The 21,127-nt window shown below is 40.3% G+C and overlaps 2 protein-coding genes across 3 annotated transcripts in view; one reads left to right on the top strand and one right to left on the bottom strand.

Moving 5' to 3' along the window:
* The window catches only part of LOC306664719 (centriole, cilia and spindle-associated protein-like), a 65,901-nt gene that overhangs the window by 28,877 nt on the left and 15,897 nt on the right, over nucleotides 1-21,127 (top strand). The window lies entirely within an intron of this gene.
* The window catches only part of AGXT2 (alanine--glyoxylate aminotransferase 2), a 36,232-nt gene continuing 15,934 nt past the window's right edge, over nucleotides 830-21,127 (bottom strand). For both annotated transcript variants that reach the window (XM_079145755.1, XM_079145756.1), the window contains exons 8-14: nucleotides 17,088-17,188; nucleotides 16,399-16,491; nucleotides 13,712-13,844; nucleotides 12,385-12,476; nucleotides 10,735-10,884; nucleotides 5,591-5,689; nucleotides 830-1,533 (exon numbers count right to left, since the gene is read on the bottom strand). In XM_079145755.1, coding sequence (XP_079001881.1) covers nucleotides 1,417-1,533; nucleotides 5,591-5,689; nucleotides 10,735-10,884; nucleotides 12,385-12,476; nucleotides 13,712-13,844; nucleotides 16,399-16,491; nucleotides 17,088-17,188 — 785 coding nt within the window. In that variant the 3' untranslated portion in view covers nucleotides 830-1,416. The remainder of the gene's footprint in view (nucleotides 1,534-5,590; nucleotides 5,690-10,734; nucleotides 10,885-12,384; nucleotides 12,477-13,711; nucleotides 13,845-16,398; nucleotides 16,492-17,087; nucleotides 17,189-21,127) is intronic.

Genomic DNA, 21,127 nt, shown 5'->3' with positions numbered 1-21,127 from the left:
ATTCCATAGTGCTCAGACTGAATGTTCCTGAGGTGTTGGCTCCATTTGGATATAGAGAGTTGTCACCTTATCCAGGGGACAATAGAGAGCTACTGGGAGGCTTTGTGTTAAGGGGATGCTATGTTTAAGTTGATGCTTGATGGAAACAAATCTGGTAGTGAGATGTAGGATGTGTTAGTCGAACAGACATTTCAGTAGGGTAGACAGGATGTGGCTTCAAATCAGGACACAGCTTTAAATAAATATCCAATCACATGCTGAGGAAGTTATTTCCCTTTCAGTTCTCCAGACCCTCTTCTCTGTGTGTTTAGGAGAAGGTCTCAGTTTGCCAATATGTTTCTAACACCTCTCAAATAGTCTCTAACATCACTTTTGAACAAAATTCTCTTCAGGCTGAGAACATTTGCAAACATCTGTGTCTCACTAGAAGGAACTGGATTGTGTTGCTTGTTTACTCTGTTTTTATGTTTACTTTATACTTATGACAAGTAATATTGATTTCTCATTAATCATATTTACTAGTAAATGTATCTAAACAAAAAGTGAAGGAAAAATATTGTCAATTTTAAGACAAGCAGCACACACACATAGGGAATCATGAATGCATATTCTGACGATTAAAGTTTGAGAAATTCTGGACTTGGAGACTTTTGCAATGAGAGTAATGAAGGTTTAGACCCAACTGGAATCATAGAAGTGAGAATGGAGAAGAAAAGAAAGCTCTGATATTTTAAGGGAGTTAAAGGTGGAGGAAGCCTTCTCCCTAAGGAATTTTCTGCATCATTTCTTAGTGTGCTTTTAGCTATAGTAATGGAAAACTTAAAAGGACTCATGCACTACTATGAATTTATTCTCTCATATATCAAGAAGACCTGAGATAGGGTGGTTCCAGGATTGGTTATCAGTGCTTCATTAGCATCAGGAAGCACTCAGCTTCCGTTCCCCTTCCAAACTCAGCAATCAGGCTTTCCTATTGGATCCAAGATGGATAACATGGTTCCAGGGATCCCGTGTCGACAAAAGATGTTTTCAGTGCAATAAGGAGACATCTCCTCCTGAGCTGAAGAGTAGAGAAGCCTTTCCTGAAGGCACCTCCACCAAAAGATTTTCCTTCAGGATTCATTGACCAAAAAAGTACCACATATTCAGGCTGAAACTAATGAAGGCAGAAGAGAATCAAATGACCTTAGACTATCTAGGAATGATTCTCTAAGATAGAGATCCTTTTCTCAGAGGATAGAATTCTCAATATAATGGGATCTCTGTTGATAAACACGGCTGGGAGGCAGTCAGCCAGGTCTTTTACAACTACTGTGGAGAGCTGCCGCTTCACTCCTTACACCAGTGGTTTGGAAATTCCTCAAAGTCACCCTTGCACAGAAGTGGGAAGTTCCTGAGGCTTGAGTTTTCTAATTTCTAAAAGTTTTTCTTTGCTCTTCTCTCCATGTGTTGGATTAAGGCAGAATGAAATACTTCCACTGCAAAGTCGACTTCTGGTTTAGTGATGCGCATTGGGGGCGCAATGCGAAAGGTCTGGGAAGACAGGAAAACAGATAATCAGAGAATAGAGATGGCTTTGAGGAACAGCCCTGCACTAAGAATCCCAAACCTGTTTTTATGCTGTTTCTTACATTTCTCTCCTATCTCCTTCTCCTTCTAGGAGCCGTCTCCAAGCCTTTTCCTTTTTGTCATCAGTTCAACTCCTGGTCCTTCTATCACCTTGAGTGGCCTCTCTACACTCAATTACTACCATCACCAAGGTGACCTCCCTGTCTGTGTGTAGAACCCAACTGACTAGCTTCATTTTTTCTTTTTTTATTTGCTCTAATTAGTTATTCATGACAGTAGAATTCATCTTGACACATCATATACAGAAGAGTATAATTTCTCATTCTTCTGGGTGTACATGATGTAGAATCCCACCAGTCATATAATTATATATGTACATGGGGTAATAATGCTTAATTCATTCTATTATCCTTCCTTCCCCCGTACCCCTTCCCTTCCCTTCACTCCCCTCTACCTCTACTCTTCCCTAGTACCCCCCCACTTATTGTGAATTAGTAACCCCATATCAGAGAAAACATTCGACTTCTGTTTTTATGGGATTGGCTTATTTTGTTTAGCATGATATTCTCCAACTCCATCCATTTACAGGCAAATGCCATCATTTCATTCTTCTTTAACATTTTTTTTTTTATCCATTCATCTGCTGAAGGGCACCTAGGTTGGTTCCATAGTTCAGCTCTTGTGAGTTGAGCTGCTATAAACATTGATGTGGCTGCATTACTGTAATATTGCTGATTTTAATTCCTTTGTGTATAAACCAAGTTCATTTTCTGAGGGACCAAACTCTCAGAACTTTCATCTCCACTTTTCTGCATCCATTCACACCCAAAACCAATGTCACGAACTTTCTTTTCACCAGAATAACCCAATTTTTGATTCCCATTACACCTACCCTTTTCATCACAAACCCCAGTCTCCTCATCCTTTCATTACCTTCAGGTATTTCACCCCACTCAGATATCTTCCTTCCATTCCTACCCTGTTTTGATTGTGTAGTTGACTGAACTATGCTCTCACCTGACCTTTTAATTTTGTTTGCATTTCTACCTTTTTGCTGCTATACACGTGTGGCCAAGTCTCAGTCTGATTAAAACTGTAATTGAACTGCTTTCCTCCAACTCACATGGCTGAGAAGTGTTAAGAAAATCACAGAGCAGGCTTGACTGATACCACTAGATATCCAGGGTCTCCAATGTCTCCTGGTCTCTGAGATTTTTATTGATCTCTGCCAGTTTCCCTTCTCATTTGAAACCTTCAGTATCCTTAGTTTTCTTTCTCAATTCCTGTGCTTCTCATTGTTTTTCATAGCCAATCATGCCTCATAATTCTTGGAGAAAAGTGAAGCTGTCAGGCAAGACCTTCATATAAACCCGTCTGCTCTGACATCCATCTATATTCTTTCCCAAAGGCTCAGAGAATGAGATGTCCTTACCATTTGACTCCAAATCATCTGCCTGTGCCCTTGACCTTGGATGCACCCATACTTTCACTTCAGAAAACACCTCTTTGTTCTCTTGCATCTTCTTTCCAACTTCTCTTTAGCTACCCCCAGTCTCTAAAACTAGCAGGCTTAAAGCTCTCATAAGCCAAATTCAAACCACAACAAATAACCACTTGTGGTGACCCCCCTGGTCCCCTCTAGCTACCATACAGGTGTTCTCCACCTGCTTTTATTCAAACCTTAGAAAGACAGGTTGATGCCTGTTGGTCACTAGTTTTCGCTTCACCCTTCCCCATCCACATCCCAGTCCACAATGTTATAGTTTCTATCCCTGTAACTTTCTGACATCACTGAACTGGATCAACTGGAGAATTCGCTGGGCATTTCTCACCCTTATCCTTCCTGGCCTTTCCTGCATTTGATGCTTTGGACCTTCCTTCTTCCTGAACCTTTCCACTCTCTTTCTTCCATGACTCCACTCTCTTCTAACCCTCTTCATACCTGTCTGCCCATTTCTGGCTCCAACTTCCTTTTTGCCTGTTAAGTGGTGGTGTTACCTTACCTCACTGTGCCTCTCACCTAGACACTGGCCTCCTGTGCGACATCTGTCCCCCTCTCACCACTTACACGCTGCCACCCTCAGCTGTGCGCTTCATCTTAGCCCTTCCTCTGAGCTGCAGGCTTGGCTATAGCCAGATGCTCACAAACACTGCAAAAGGAGCATATTCAAGGATGAATTCATTCGTGTCTGCCTTCACCAAGTCAGACTTCCAAAATTATCCTTGGAATGTCTCCTCTGTCCTTTCAATCACTGTTCAAGTTCAAACAGCATCCTAAGTCACACCCTTTCCACTCCAGACTCCCTGTTTCCAGTTTTCCACCTTAGGTTTATTCCTAAATCAGACTGCCTGGGTCTGAATCTTCATTCTGCCACTTACTATGTGACTTGGGCAATTAACCTCTCCCTGCCTCTTTTTCTTTATCTGTACAATAAAGTTAATAGTGGTATTATTTCCTAGGCTTGTTGAGGGTATGACATGAGTCAGTACATGCAAAGTGTTGAAAACAGCCCTTGGTCATTAGTTAACAGTCTGCTAGCCCAAAAGACTGGCCTAGTATCCATTCTCTCTCCTCCTATGAACACCTCTTTTTATATTTGAGGTTGAGTTCACCACATTGCACTGTAATTTTCTGTTTATATGTCTTTCTCTCCTATAAACTTCATGAAGGAGGGACCACACCACGCTTTATTTATCATTGTATCTTCAGTTTTCGGCATATCACCTGCTGCTTAGCACTTAAAATAAATGTTGGCCAATAATGAAGGAATAGCTAAGTAGTGAACAATTGTTTCATGTCTTTAGAACTTGCATAGCTTAGGATTTTAGTAAATGAGTTATGCTATCTGATTTATACAGAAAAAATATTTACGGTTTATTTGGTGGCCTTGCCTGATAGCTTGAATTTTCTCTGGGAAGTATGAGGCAAGAAGTGGATGTTTCAGTATCCATGGAAATGGAAGGAGGCAGGAATAAACCCCAGAAACTGTCAGGATTGAGAAATGTTGAAATTGTCAGAGATACTAAGCTACAGTTAGATAGGAGCAAGAAGTTCTGGTGTGCTATCGCACAACTGGTCAACTATAGATAATAATGCATTGTATATTTTAAAAAGCTGCAAGAAATGATTTATGAATGTTTTCACCATAAAGAAGTGATGAATGAGGTGATAAGTATGCTTACCCTTGTTTGGACATTACACAATGTATATATGTACTGAAACATGGGATGGTACCCCCCAAATAAGTATAATTATCATGTGTCATAATTTAAAAAATATAGGCAAGAAAGTTGACAAAGCCCAAGAGCAGATTAGGGGAACTGAAGTTACTCTTACTCTTAAATCTCTGCCCTGGCCGCCATCCCTGGTGTGGGGACAGATCATGCTACTCACAGCACAGCACCCCAGTTCAGAAGTACAGGGTTGTCGGGAACAGGTCCTGACTGTGAAGCTGGGATTTGGCTTTTCCGGGAAGGGAGCAGGGAGAGAGCTACATCTCTGAATTTCCCAGTCAGAGGTTGAGGGCACTGGAAGTGCCCGATCCTGAGTTCTGCACTAGGGACTATGCCTGGGAAGTCCCCCACCTCTTCTGCAGGGATCAATCAGCCAGGACTGCCACAATGGCCACTCACTTGATAAGCAAGTTCATACAGTCAGAACTCAGGACTGAGTTAAGGGTGGCTAGGATTGCTTTAACAGGAGTTAAAATGAATTCATAAGCGAGACAAGTTGTTTATTGCATGAATGTTCCGTTTCTATTATTCTCTATACTGTAAATCGTCTGGTCTGGCTGTCCGTCTTAGGCTCGCCTGTGTCTTCTCCCCTCAGAACTGCGACAACCAAATCATTTCACTATAGCGCCCCCTAGTGGCACAAGGAGGTCTCACTGTCCCTTTTGGCCCTTTTGAGAACGCCTGAGCAGTCTCCCTAGAGCACAGGCACCCTAGCACAGTCGGGAATAAAAGCCACCCGCATTGGCACATCACGGAAAGGACTTTTAAACACCAGTCTTTCTCTTACCTGAGAAAAAATGCCTCCTCTGCCCAGTATGAGACCCATGTTTTTGCAGTCCTCATGGATTTGACTTACTTCTTCAGGAGGAAGAGGCTGGCGGCTCGCCTGTGAATACATTTTAAAAATGTTTCCTATTTGGTGTTTGCATGGTTAGGGGAACAATTTCCCAAGAGGGAGAGAACAAAACAAACAAAACAAAACTAAAGCGACGAATGTTCCTGTAATTAAATAAAGCTGTTAATTGCTGAAGCAGATTTTTGGAGAGTGTTATTAAAAAATATTTGTCTTTATTCCACTTCATCCCAAATTCCCAAGAACAAAACTAAGTTCTATGCAGATAGCCAGTGAATCTTGGCTCTGCTAATGGCTACATTGGGAGTTTGGTTCCTTAATAACTGAATTTAAAGTCTGTTTTACTTATGTTGAAATCCTTCTCAACTCTTCACTGTGTTCTGCCACTGGAAAGAGCTCATTTCAAAAATCCAGGCAGTGGCTCAGCAGTTGCACAAGAGCACCAGCAGACCAATCGTTCCCTGGGCCCTGATGGCCAGGAAGCTGGGGTGGGGGGCTGTTTTGACCACATCATTCTCCCTTGTGAAATTTGCTCTTTCTCCCCCAAGACTTCATCTTCCAGGGGCAGGAAAGGAAAGCACTTCAGAACCCCAGAGGCCGTGTCAGATCTCTAGGCAATGGATGTTGTTGCTCCCCTCCCTGCGGATTCAACATGTCAGTTTCCTTTGGTGACATCGGGCCGCAGCTTGCATTGTTTCTCTGTGACTCCTGCCTTCTTCATCTCTGATCATAAATATCTTCCTCTAACTATGTTTCTTTCCAAGTCTGATTTTGTGTATATTACCTGAAAGCCTTTCACACTACAGATATTTGGCATTCACCTTAGGTCAAATTAGAATGTCTGGGCAGGGTTTCAGATTTGTATATAACAAGATGGCTGGGCAGGGAGCTGCTCCAGGCCTCCTCCATCGCTGCTTTGGCTCTCTGATTTTAGGTACATAAAACATGATCCTTGCCCCTGAGTCAGCCCCTGCAGGTACAGGGAGGTTCCTCCAGTATGCTGTTTTGTTATTCTCTTCAGCACTTCCTGTCTGCCCTCCTATGTGCTTTGGTGTCTATTCTCTTCTGCCCACTGCCTCTTTATTTTAAAAATTTTAAAATTTGTTTTAATTAGTTATACATGACAGTAAATGCACTTTGATACATCATATGTAATGGAGTACAATTTCTCATTCTTTTGGTTATACATGATGTAAAATCCCACCAATTGTATAGTTATATATGTGCATGGGGTAATAATGTCTGATTCATTCTACTGCCCTTCCTATTCCCATACCCCCTCCCTTCCCTTTAATTCCCTCTATCTAATCTAAAGTAACTCTATTCTTCCCTAGCACCCACCCCCTTATTGTGAATTAGCATCCACATATCAGAGAAAACATTCAGCCTTTTGTTTTTTGGGATTGGCTTATTTCACTTAGCATGATATTCTCCAGCTCCATCCATTTACAAGCAAACGCCATAATTTCATTCTTCTTTGAGTTGAGTAATATTTCATTTTATATATATATATATATATATATATATATATATATATATAATTTTTTAATCCATTCATCTGCTAACCCACTACCTCTTAATCCAACTCTTTCCAAAAATTCTCTATTCCTTGTATGGTGTCTGTATCTTATTAGCAATGGTCTGACTTTCCAGGGCCCCTTTTGTTTGCCTATTTTAAAATTTGTCTTAAAGCTTTATGAAAAGGAAAATACCTTTCCAACTTTCAGATCATTGGTAATGGAGAATCTGGGATTGGAGAAAAGACTAAGATCTTCTCTTCAAACCCCAAATTTCACCATGCATTTTTGCTTGCTCCTGAGGTTCTTACCTATTGGAGAAGGAAGATTGAGGTAATTCAGGCTTAAACTATGGGAATTGGAGAGAAATTAAATGCGATTTGAAGGACCAGAAATCAGAGGGGCCAGCATTACTGGAAAGGTTTGGGTTGGTGGAGGCCTTGCTCAAATTTACAGATCTGTAAAGATGGAGTTGGTCTGGCCTCACCCCAACATTAGTATGGGCCAGCACCTCCTTGTTTCCTTTCCATCTTACCCCACCCTACCTCAACAGTTGTGACTCATTGAATATCTTGTCTGCATTCCACAGAGACAGGCAGGGCCAGAACTCCAACCAGGCAAGTCACAGGCAGCATGCTCAGGCCTTCCTGTTCATGCCTATGTCCCAACTGCTTGATTATAAAATGGGCACATAAGTAATTCAGCTTCTTGATGAATGTATAATGTGGTTTCAGACATCAGATATATCTCTTTGGGTTTTAACTTTTTATTTTTTTGACAAATCTATGCTGAAACAATTAGAAAAATAATTATGATTTATTGAAAAAAATTGAAATGGTATAAAAATACAGAAAGCAAATCAGAAAAATTTCCTGTCCTTCTATTCTATGCCTAAGGACATATCCTATTGATAATTTGATGTGATCCTGGCACTTTTTCTTTGCACAAAAATACATTTATATGCATATTTAAAAATAAGTCATAGTAATGTTCTGCAGTCAGGCATGGTGGGACATGCCTGTAATCCCAGTGACTCAGTAGATTGAGGCAAGAGGATTGCAAATTTGAGACCAGCCTGGACAACTTAGTGAGACCCTCTCAAAATAATAAATAAAAGAAGGTCTGGGGATGTCACTCAGTGGAAGAGCACTCTTGGGTTCAATCCCCAGGACTGAAAAAAGTGTTATGCAATTTTCTTTTAATAATTACAAAATATTTTGAACATCTTTCTATGTGAGTATATTTAAACATAGTCTTAAAACTTACCTAGTATTTCATTGTTTGCCAGTAATTTGTTCAATCTCTTACTATTGGGCACTTCAGTTGTTTCCAATTTTTCATGATTATAAATAATGCTGCAAACATCCCTGTTCAAATACATCTTTTAAATATACTTTTGTATTTTTAGGATACATTTCTGGAAGTAGAATTGCAAGGTCAAAATGCTCTAAACATTTAAAATTTTGATAGTTGCAGACACATTTTGCTGTCCAAAGAGCTGCCCCAATTTACATTTCAACCACGTGTGTGGGAGATGGGAGTATCATCCTGGGTTATGCTGGCTAGCACAATAGCAGAGCTCTGGGCTTTTATAATTATACAAATGTGGTCTGAAGCATTGTAGGAGCCCAAGATCAATCCACGAACACAAAGCACCCACCATTTGTTATGTTTCCTGGCCTCAAACTTGTTTAAGAAAATAAGGTATTTGTACAATAAAAACTAAGTTTATACATGATGGATGCCATGGATTGAATGTTTCTTTCCCTCAAGTCCCCAGGTCATATGTTGAAACTTAATTCCCAGTGTGATAGTATCAGCAGGTGGGCCTTCAGGAGGTGATTACGTCATGAGGGTGAATGAAATTAGTTCCTTTGTGAAAGGCCAAGAGAGTTCCCTTGCCTCTTCTGCCATGGGAGGGTACAGAAAGAAGGTGAGCCATTATATGAACCCAGAAGTGAGCCATCATGCAACATTGATCTGCTGGCACACTCATCTGGGACATTTTGGTCTTCAGAACTGTGACAAATGAATTTTTGTTGTCTGTAAGACACCCAGTTTATGGAACTTTGTTAGAGCTGTCCTAGATAGTACAGAAGATCTTTCCAAAGGAGATCCTTTGTCAGTGAGTCCTTGAGGAATCCTCTGAAATGTGAAACCAATATATGGGGGAGAAGCAAAAGAAAACATTAGGGAGGAAAGATGATGTGAAACTGGACCTTGACGAAGAGTAGGACTTCCACAGCAGAGGCAGAGAGGAGAGGTGACATTTGGGTGTAGGGTAGTGAATGGCACTGAGAGGACAGGGAATAGAACTAGGGAATGGAGGAGCTGGGATTTCAATCTGGGTGGAGCCCATGCTTAAAACTGACCCATGGCAGAGGGAAGAGAAAGAGAGGTCATTCTAAAGACACTGTTTAATAACTGTTTCATTTTTCTCACAAAAGATTTTGAACATATTTCTATATCAAATATGTATCTATGCAATGGTATTAGGCATGTGCCACAATACATCTTGTTCTGTATCTATGGTCATTTGAGAGCACTCTGACCCTTTACTGTGAAAAAGTTCTCATGAACATCTTTGCTCATATGACTTTGAGCACACAGAAATTGGATTTGTCATAGTGACACTCTTCTTTTGTTGGGTTTACTTCTCTGGAGTCTAGCCTTGAGGAATTTAGCTATCTTTCAGGGAATTCATGGGGACTAGGGTGGACTCAAATTAAAATAACCTGATACTGGGGTCGTGAGCTGAAGACAAGTACGATGTGCCTCATGAACAGGAGGGCTCTGCCTCATTACTTTGTTTTCTTGTTGTTTTCCCTTTGCTTTCGCCTCTTATTTAACTATCCCAGCTTTGAACTATTAATGGGAGAGTCTTATGTCCATGGTGTGACCTGAGTATTACAAGAACTGAGCCTCAGTGCTTCTAAAGTAGAATGGTATGGTTAAGACCAAATAGCAAGAAATCAGTTGTCCACTCTCCATCTTGTGGACGAAAGTTAGGGCTGTGAGATTGTTCTTGCCCCATCAAGATTCCCCTTCTTCTCTATCCATACAGCCTCCCAGCCTTGTTTAGGGAGAAAAATCATGATTTCCTTATGGCGTTCCTAGGGGTTGGCAGCAGTGGAAACAAGCAGCCAAGGATTTGAGAAAAACTGTGAAGAAGGATGATTTTGTGGTATTGAGGAGGGGTAGTGGAAGATGGTGGTGAGTGAGAAAGAGAAACAGTAATCTCAGGAGGAATAATGCGTGGTGCGATGGCTGTCAAAATAATTTCTTCCCCTCCCCATAATTCTAGATATTCAGTCATTGCCAGTGCTTTTTGCCTGGTTTGGCAAGACCTTTTCCAAATGCTGTCCTTCACCTTTCTGGAATTCTGCATGATCTGCTAGCATTCTGTTCTTAACATTGCCTATCTTTCTCTGAAGGGCTTTACTGAGTCTGGCTGTCTGTGTCATGCTCTCCTTCTCCAGAGAGTGAATGAAGTGTGTTTGTAGCTGGTGCTTTCTACCTACTATTGGCCCCGAGCTACTAAAAGCACAGATCAGAACCTACCTTATCCTGCACCATTTCTATCCCTATCATGAGGCCCTTGCCTCGGACATCTCCAACAATGTCAAACTCATCCCGCAGCTTAGCAAGCTTCAGTAACATGTAGGTACCAACTTCTTGACAGTTTTCTTGCAGATTTTCTTCTTTAATCACCTGTTGAGAGAAAGCCCCAAGTGACCTTATGTGGCAAAAATTCCAAGATCTGTTGAGAAGTACAGAGAGATAAATGTCCATGACCCTCTTTATAGTAACCAGGCAAACCTAACCCAGAATGTCCAATGTGGACACACCCTGGATAACACAAAAAGATCTGCAATAATCAATTAAAAAGTCTCAGTGAAGGGGACGCTTCCCCCCAAGCACCCCCGCTTTCTGGCAAGTGTCACTATGTCAGTGACCTAGATTCCATAATCTGGAAGTTTATTATTTCTAGACTTTGCTGAGAACTAGGGTGCAGTGGTGAAAAGGATAAACGTTCTGAGGAAAGACGTTTCACAAGTACTTTCTCTACTGGGAGTTGGTGACCTTCTTCCTGTATCCTCAGCCTGGTGCAAGTTCTCATAGCCCAGGTGTCCCACCTTGGGATCCTGCCTTCTTTAGCTGAGCACCCAAAGCCAGGGCACCTGAAGATATAAAAGGATTTTCAACTAAGTTCCACTCACAGCAGACACCTCTGATCCTTGAGAAGACACAGGAAATATACCACATTTATATTTAGCTGTTGGTAATTGCATGACTCCAGGCAATCGATGTTTTTAAAGAACTATTGCTTCACTTAAATCATCTTTATCTTCTAAATTGAGATGACACAGCACTTGAAAAAAAATTACTCTTATACATAAAATAAAATAAATGACACGCTTCTACCCAGTTGTCTCATAACTTAATCATCTTTGAAGATAAATCTTTAATTAGCAAAACAGTCTTAACTATTTTTGTTTCAAAGTGCTTTTAAATTTAACTTTTTGAATAGGTAAATCATATCCATGGGTCAGAAGCTGTAGAGTGCAAATGGGTAGATGGTAGAATGATTCCTGTTGACCCCTGACCCCAGTCAGTTTCCTTTCCTAAAAATTTATGAACCTCTTGGACATTCTTCCAGAAATCTATTATATTTATTTAAGCAAATGTTATTATGTATTTTCATAAGAGTTTTTTTAAAGGACATTTTCAGTAGAAAAATATGCTAATACCAGTTTAAATCAATGGTATAGGGATGAACAGTTGTTCATAGTACCTGAATTACCTGGTTGTAATCACATAAACTTAGCTTTTCCTTAGGCCTTTCATTTATGACAGTGAAACAAAAGGAAGAAAAAAACACAACGCAAGACTAAAATTAAGCTAAAAAGATGGATAAAAGTTAGTAACTATCATTAAAACACTATCCAGATTAAAAAAATTTAGCACTATTACTGGCTAGGTGAATTTTTACATTTCCCATGTATGTGAGGTTTATTATGTGGTATTTTCTTATCTAATACTTTAAGCACCCAAAGTCAATCTTAAAAAAGGGGGAAGGCAGAATAACAATTGGAAACCTAACCTAAGTTGATGAGTTACTTACTAACTAGCTCTTTACTTAATGCAATGAGTGGTTTTCAGATGGTTATTTTGTGAAATGTACGATGTTGATGTGAGTCTGGAACAAACCTCAAGCACAGCAGATCCGATGGCACAGGCCATGGGGTTCCCTCCAAAGGTGTTGAAGTGAAACATGCGTTTAGCCAAAGATTTGGCAATTTCTAGGGGTAGAAAATAAAAGGTGATAAGAGCGACACATTCCTATCCATTGCCTCCCATCACACTGCTGCGATTGTGTTTACTTGGTAAATGGCATCTTAGCTCATTCATTCAACATTCAGCTATGAGTGGATGTTATGGACCCTAGCCTCAATTGTGACTATTTGGAGATTATGCTTTGAAAAGGCACATACAGGGAAGGGTATATGCAATATAACAAGAAGGTAGCCATCTGCAAGCCAGGAAGGGAAGCCCCACCAGAAACCAATCCTGTTGACACCTTGATCTTGCACTTCTAGTCTTCAAATCTGTGGGAAAATTGGTGTCTATTGTTTAAGAGACCCAGTGGGGCATCTTGTTTTGCCAACTTGAGCCAACTAATATAATGGGGTGAAGAGAGGAAGAGCTTACTTGCTCAATGAGAAGTTTGATAATTAAACCTATAATGTGTTGTATGAGTTGGAAAGTACCTTGAAGTTTTGGACACATTGGGAGTTTTAAACATTTCCCCCCCCAAGTTCTACTTTTGAGACAAAGTGTCAAGAAAAAAAAATCTCACATCCAAATCCAGCAACACGATTCCAATTGTTTCAGGGTTGGTCATATTCATTATACTTCACCTTGTATGATCATATTTTTGTACATGTATTCATTCAATAAAACAGTGAGATATCACAAGGCACCTAATTAGTGGTTCACAAATGTGCTTACCATTGGTGGGAAATAAAAATACAATAATTTTAAGAATCTTGATAATCAATGGTTGATAAAAAATGACATGCAGCAAAGCTTGAATTCATTGGAATATACATTCTAGTGTTCATTTCATAGAATGTTTTGGGTAAGTGAGATCATACTTGAATTTGGCTGTTTTGTTGATTAGACATGAACAGAGAAATCTGTCACTCCAGCCTTGAATCACAGGTAATCGTGTAAGATTCTTTTGGAAATTCCAGAGTTGGATTTGCAGCACATTTCCCTATCCTGTGTCAGTGGAACCCTGTGTTGAATTTCAGGGACAGGAGAATTAGTCTTCCTACAGCAAGAGTAGGAAAGGTTGACTTCTTTCCATCTGCCCCACAGTCTGGCAGACAGACTGTTTCTCTTTCATTTGCTGGGAAATGCAACATGTAGTTCCTGTTACTGCTCCTAACCCACGCCAGTTCCCACCTTCATGCTCAATACCATTGCCAATGCAGGAGGCCCAGGAGCAAGAACAAACTTTTTGGGGTCCTACCTGGAGTAGTCACAACTGCTGCCATGGGAAAACCATTCCCAATCCCTTTAGCCATGGTGACAATGTCAGGCATCACATTGTGGGTTTGGAAACCCCAGAAGTGAGAGCCCAGTCTTCCGAATCCTGTCTGCACCTGACGAAAACAGATGCATGACCATTGGAAAGCTGTCAAGAGATTTTTTAAAAATCTGAGTCTCTATTCTTTTTCCTTTCCTCCTCCCCACACTCCTCCCTCCTTCTCTGCCCAGCTCATCCAGTTGAACTCCCGTGATCTAGACATTGCAGTGGTTTGAACTGAAAGTTGACCTTAGGATTTTGTGTGTCGTTGTCACCTCTCTCGGGAGAGCCCTTTCCTGCTTCTCCATTTCACTAACTTCTTGTCTAACTTCTTGTCTTTCGAAACCTGGCTTCCTTATTACCTGGTCGAGTAAGCGTTTCCTGAGCTCCCATTCAAGGCATTCCAGGCACAAGCCATCAGAACCCCTCACTGTGGACTCTCATCGCCAATGCACACGTCTGATGGCAGGGACTTTGCCTTAGTCCTCCCCTATGCACAATGTCTAGAAGAGTGCTTGATACAGAAAGGACACTTAATATTTGCAGGATGAATGAAGGAGTGGCAGAAATGCTTAATTGAATAAAGCCTCACAAACATCTCCATGCAAATTTCTGCCAGAGCCTTTCTGGTGAAGGTACCTTGATCTCTTTCCAGCTCAGTATCTCTGTCTCCACACATGTACACATTGCAAAGTGGGGATGGGGTGTAGGCACCTGAAGCCCATTCTAAAATGCATTAAAAGGAGCAAGTTTTTTTTTTTTTTTTTCCTCAGATCTCCTTCTTGTCCTCCCTACTCTCTCCAGGTTGCTGCAACAAAGGCAGATTCCTGGGGTTATTCTTAGATGATACTAACCAGTGTAGGAGAAGGGCTTACACATGGGAGTCAGAAAGATCTGGGTTGAATCCTGGGTCTCTTGTTTCCTAGTTGTGGGCCTTTGGGAAAGCTGATTAATTGGCCCAAATGAGATACTGCAGTGAAGCCTGTACATTTTGTCTTTCTGCTTGTCTTCTTTTTTCACTGCATCAAGGAGCCATAAATAGATGGTATAAATGGTGAACCATCAAATGACTTGAACAATGAACAAAATTGTGTAGAGCAATAAACCATGATTAGTCACTTAGGGAGAATCAATATTAAGACCAAGATGGATCACTCCAAGGTGAATAACCTCAAGTGCCTTCCTGGATGAATATACCTTAGGAAGTGGAGCAGCTGGGTCTGCAACAGTGAGAAGATGGAACTCTGGATGCATACTCTGCTTAAAAGCAGTCAATTTCAAATTCATTAGGACAGCCATTACCACAGGCCTTAAGGTTACCCTGTGTGAAGGCAGCTTCCAATTATATTCTTGAAAGACATGAAACCACATCCCTTAGACAATTCTGAAATTTATATATTCTTTGAATTCCTTCTACCTTCTCTCTGGTTGGTCCCCTTATGGGAGCTTCACTATGTGCTGATTCAAAGGCTAAGTTCGTCTACTTCCCTGATGTAGCTAATTTCAAAATGATTGACTATAGGTGTCTCCTTTTGTGAATAGTAGGAGACTTTGTTCAGCTAGGTCCTGCCTAGCTTACTGCTAGGCTGGTGAAGGAGGATGAGCACTGCAGGAGGCGTCTGACCCGAGCCATGCTAGTGCACCAGGCAGCAGGGCACCAGGGGGCCTACCAGAACCTGGTGCACATAAAGAACTGGCATTTACAAAATTTCTACCAAGGAGACAGTGTGACATCAGCTGGATTTTTACTCAGAGAAAACTGTTCAAGCACAGAGGATAGAACTAAAACGGGTATGAAACACAAGTTCTCTACCTGTCCTTGGTGGGTCTAAGTAGGTATTAGTGCAATCATGGTGGATCACCTTAGCAGTGATCTGGGAGGACATCTGTGCCTGGTGGCCGTTCTCTGGCCTTTTATCTCCTAGCTATTCTCAGACAACAAAAGTTTGTTTACTTTAATACACTGTAATATGAGGTATAATTAAGTAAACTGATTCTTTTAAGAACATGGGCTAGAACTCACGTAGCTCAAGAGTTCTCTTCAAACTAGTTCCATTGGGTGTTCTGTGTGCTTAATGCAACTGTGCTGTCTGAACTCCACTATTTCACAAATTTTCAAGCACTATTTTCTGAATATCAGCAATGGGGTACTCTTAAAATTTAGAGGCTGGATTACAATTTATAAAACTATCATTTCCAGGCAAGTTCAGTCAGAAAAGTATATGCTGCCAGACTGGTTAACATTATGTTGATAAAAATAAAGATGGAAACTTATTTGTGAGATTCAGTTTCCTAAATGATTTGTCAGTGTTCCTGCCTCAATCCCCAAAAGGGAATTAAAAAAAGCACATCCCCATGGAGGAATGGTAGCATAATCTACGCCTTGTTAGTTACTTATTTGATGGACATCAACTTGGATGTTGATGTTCTATTGTACTTGTTACACCAACTAACTAATCTACTAACAAACCAGTCAGCCAACTGGAAGAAGCTTCCTTCATTTATGGTCACTCTCCCAAGTTAATGGACTTTCTACTTTCCTCCTGGAATTCCAAGGAGGATTTGAAGAGTTTTCTCTCTGCCTGTCTTGTTCCCACTGCACCAAGTTACACCCTTGTATTGCCACTCACTTCATCGCTAATGCACACACCTCCCCTTTCTCGCACCAGCTCAAAGGCTTCCTTGAGAAACCCCTTTGGGTACTGGACAACGCCATTCACACCCTGCAAAAGACCAAACCAAGAAGACCTGTAACATCAGCACAAGACCTTTTACAGTTTTAGAAAAAGGAAGACAGATCATTAGGACTATTAACAGGATAGTAATGCTAGCAGTGTTATAGATAGCTTGTAGAACTGTTTCCACCATGGGTGAGAAAAGAAACCATTACTATTATGTCATGCTTTTTTGGGAAAAGGAAACAAACTTTATTTTGTGAGAGTAGAAGAAAGTAGAATAAGGGAATTTGGTGAGACTTAAGAAAGACTCCCCCTGACAGTGTGGGTGTTAAGCAAATAAAAATCACTAGGGTTTCCTTATTCCTGAGAAATTTAGCAATTCAGTAGTTTTATATATCTGTTGAGTGTGGGAATGGAGGAAATGGGTCTTTAAAGGTCAACTGAAAATCAGAACATTCTGGTTTTTCTTTTCTTTCTTTCTTTCTTTTTTTTTTTTTAAGGGGACCAAGACAATGAATTGAATTTGCAGGGAAACACAGCAATGGGCATTTAATTAATTTGGAACTGTTGAGGATGTATGGGTTAAAATTGTCTGATAAATGGGATACTGATCAACTAATGTGTATGGTTCTTATACCAACCTGAATTGGCTCTGCAAAAAATCCAGCAATTGACTTGGCCACAGAAGTGTTCAGTGTGTCTTTGAACTGTTCAATATACTGCTCTTTAGCTTGGCAGCAGTCTGCAACAAAGAAACACACAAACCACAGCATTTTAAGATGTGAGGAAGGCATCCAGAAAATTGGGGAGACACAGGAAAGAAGCAGAAACAGGGTGAGCAATCCTCATAAAATGGTCAACTAGGATACAAGGACACTTATTTCTGTGGAAACCAATTGTACTGATTAGGACAGTCATAAAGACACAAAACAAACAAACCACTTAAACAATTCCCATCTGGGGGAAAAATGCCTCATTTTTCAATGAGTCTGGTATAGCTAACTATTTTACCTAAGGGTGTCAATTCCCTTAAATGGGTGCATCTAATTCCAGTGTAATTGGAACTATTTAATTTATTTGAAAATAACTCATTTATTTTTTATTGCACTTTAATATGATGTGCAGTTTTAAAGTACAATACATTTCTGTCCTTAGAGTTAGTAAATATGTCTGTAAGACAGTTAGTACTCAGGCTATGGAGGAATGTGCTAGACCCAGATAACAGGCATCTGCTGTAGCCATTGACACTGGATCCTGTGCTTATTGTCTACACATCTTTTTCTCTCTAACTGAAGGCAGGAAACATACCTAGTTCATTTTTAGAATCTGTGGCCAAATATAAATGAGTCTGGTATCCTGTAGTTGCTCAGTACATTTTTAATGAGTTGAGGGAAATAAATTGTAGAAATTGTGACTGGTGTGAGATATTGAGCAATTTCACTTAAAAGTCTTTCTTCTAGGGAATAAAGTGTCCTTGTTCAAGTAGCCTTGATGTCCTGAATCCATTAATTCTCTTTTTGGCTGGATTCATCCGTGGATAAACCCACCCACTGAGTTTTAAATGCTAATTGTTTCTTTTTTATTACTAGAAGATATATTAGTTTTCAAAACTTGTATTTTCATTCCATATAACTACCCATTCCCTACTTATATTATATCTGATTTTCTTTAAATACATTAAACATATTCATCTTATTGTCTGTCTGAGAGTTCTGTTTAAATCCTCATGGGTCTTTTTCTTGATGGTGGAGTTTTGTCACCTTGTACATTAGTTGTTTTTGACTCTAGGTATTTTACTTTCCTCCAGATTTCATTTGTGAGAATTCGAATTCTTTGAGGCCTAGAATGAGGTAGGTTTCTCCAGAGCATATTTACATTTGCATTCTTGGGCACACAGGGTAGGCCTAGCCTAAGATTCCTCTCAATTATCAGCCTCAGGTAGTGACAGACACAAAACCTGTATATATGTTGTGTGTCATTATCATTACCATCATCATCATCATCATCATCATCATCATCATCATCATCATCATCAATCATGATAGTCAGTAGTTCAGTTTCCAGTGATGTTCCTACCAGGTTCTCTTCATTTCCATTAAACATGAAAGTGAGAATCCTTGAAGATTTTTTTGCGTGTGATGAGTCATTTGTGCATGTATTTCTAGTTGAAGGTGTGACCTCTTGGAAATTCCAGCTCTGTGGCTGGAGAGCCTTCCCTATCCAATTCCCTCCTGTGTCTGGGCTCTGGACTTTGTCATCTCTGCCTGCACTCATAGAGCTATAAACCTGAAGTGTGAGATCACCAGATTTGACAAGTGTTTCCTAGGCAAAAGCTGGCTGTAGTACCCTGATGACCTTTTTGGGTTTTTGAGAATTTTTGGTTAGTTTTTTTCTTTTTTGTTAAAAATCCGTATTTTTTTAAAAATTTAAGATACCTATAAAATTTCAAAGATCAAAATGAATTCTACCATCATGTATAACTAAAAAGTACTAGTGGTGTACTTTATGCTTTTGAAAATGACCTTTTAACCACATTTTTCCCCTTTTGATTGTTTTGACAGGTATAGTACAGCAAGTTGTGAATTTTAAGAATACTGTAGCTTAAGAATGTTTCATGGAGCATATTATACAGGTAGGTGAGAACATTTATATCATTCTTTAGACATATGTTCAAAATACATTATTTGGAGATTTAACAAGCCCTTTTGTAATTAGAGAAATCAAAGCATGGAGCAAAGTCAACCCCAAAAGCTTAAATTTGGGGAAACCCATACAGGGGAAAATTTTGCTTGAACCTGTGCTGAACATTTCATGGTCTGCCACACAGTCAGTGATGAAAGGGGTCATATACTGTCTTCAGCTCTTTATTTCACACTTGCTTCATTGGTTCATTGCTGTAGCTCTAGGTCAGGCCACCTCTGGAGAGAGCCTTGGTGCGTTGGTGTCTCCATGACAACATCAGGGAGATGTGGGTGCTCTGCTGGATACAACAGAGTGGCTGTGGGAGAGTGTATTTTAGTGGTGGGACAGAAGGAGTTGAGCAGAGTCAGAAGCCAAGAAAGAGCAACGATTTTTAAGGAAAAGTTTCCTTCTAGAAGGAGAATAAAATGATTAATATCAGGTTCAGGATGTTGAGGAGGGCAGGGTGTGATGAGAGGTGAATTTCAACCTGGGTTACATCTAAAAGTTGGGACTTTGAATAAACCTCTGGAGAAAAAAGAATACTTGTGAGATAGGGTAAGAGAATGAAATATACCACATAGCATCTGCATTAGGCTCACAAAATGGATCCCTGCTTAAGCTGGGATTTGATGACTTAAGCATAGCTGGTTTAACTCTGTACCATAGCTGGTTCCTGTACGCATCCAGTGAGCAAAGAGGAACTGAGAACTGGAACCATGTGTATTCAGAGCACTTACATGTTGGGATGCATCTATGAATACACCAGTTTGGCAACAAAAATCAAACACTTCTTGGGTTCTAAAGGCCCTAGAAGAGGCTAGAGACCCTTTCTGTATTCCAATCCTGTTTAAAGAAGTGTTATCAGCCTTGTCCCTTGAAGACTAGTTAAGAGAACAGCAGATTTCAGATACATCAAACACAACAGCTCAGAGAAGCAGAAATGTACACCTATCACTATTATTTTAGTCTCCAAATGCCACCAAAAAGATGACTATGGTGTCCTGGCATTTTCAAGTTGGTCTAAGGCAGAGGAAAAATTCTCAAAGAGGGAGGATGCAGAGAAGGAGAGAGAAGAACATAGAGTAGGGAGGGAGGGAAGTGGCAGACTCTTGAGTGCTTCTGTCTACTGGACTCTGCTGGTGATTGTGCAAACAGACCCAGGTCTGTACATTGCATCAAACTGATTTCAGTTCTTCGAGTCATACAGATGCTATATACATACAATGCTTTACTTGTTAAAGCAAGTAAAATTTAAATTAAGTTGCTATTCATCAGCTTCCTTTACAGAAAACTGTATGCCTCGATCTCATGAAGTACTGTGATGAGATCTGGGGGAGAAGATATTGCTATCTCTGTTTTGGGAATAAGAAAACTGAAGCAAAAGATGAAGATTTTGCTCCTTGGTGGACCATGGCAGTGTTGGGAGTGGACTCTATGTCTCTTAACTGTATGCACTTCCTCAACGTATCTCTTCAATGCATCTCCTTAATTATGGCCAGAACAGGAATTGTTTTTCAGCCGAGGTTCACCTTGTTGGCCCATCAGTGTGAATGAGTATGGATTGGGAGCACTGGCTTTGAGTTCAGAAGAGCCGACCTTGCCTATCCTTTAAAATCCTAACTTTCTCTCTTCCTACCTGTGGATCTTTGTATCCTTATCTTTAAATTGGAAAGTTTGGGTTGTAGCTTTAAACTTCCTTGTGGTTTTGAACTTGGTGATCACAACATCTTGTCTTGTTCCAATGCTCATTCTTTCAGCCTTCTTCTTTCATTTTGCCATCATCCCATTGGAATTCTAAGGTGATTGGGAAACTTCTTCCTCAAAGACTTCCATCTTGCATTCTTCCTCTTAACCCTGTGACTCATACCATTCCATCGAAGATCATTTGGCTGGAGTAATGAGTTCTTTCCTCCAGACCTACTTAGAAGCAGCTATTGGAAATGTACCATGGTGGCAAATCTGAGGTAAGGCTTGCTGACCAGCTAAGAGCAGAAGATGC

The sequence above is a fragment of the Sciurus vulgaris genome (assembly GCF_902686455.1).
Source record: "Sciurus vulgaris genome assembly, chromosome: 6".
Lineage (NCBI taxonomy): Eukaryota > Metazoa > Chordata > Mammalia > Rodentia > Sciuridae > Sciurus > Sciurus vulgaris.
Note: the sequence above shows the minus strand (reverse complement) of the source record. Positions and strands in the feature narration are given on the sequence as shown.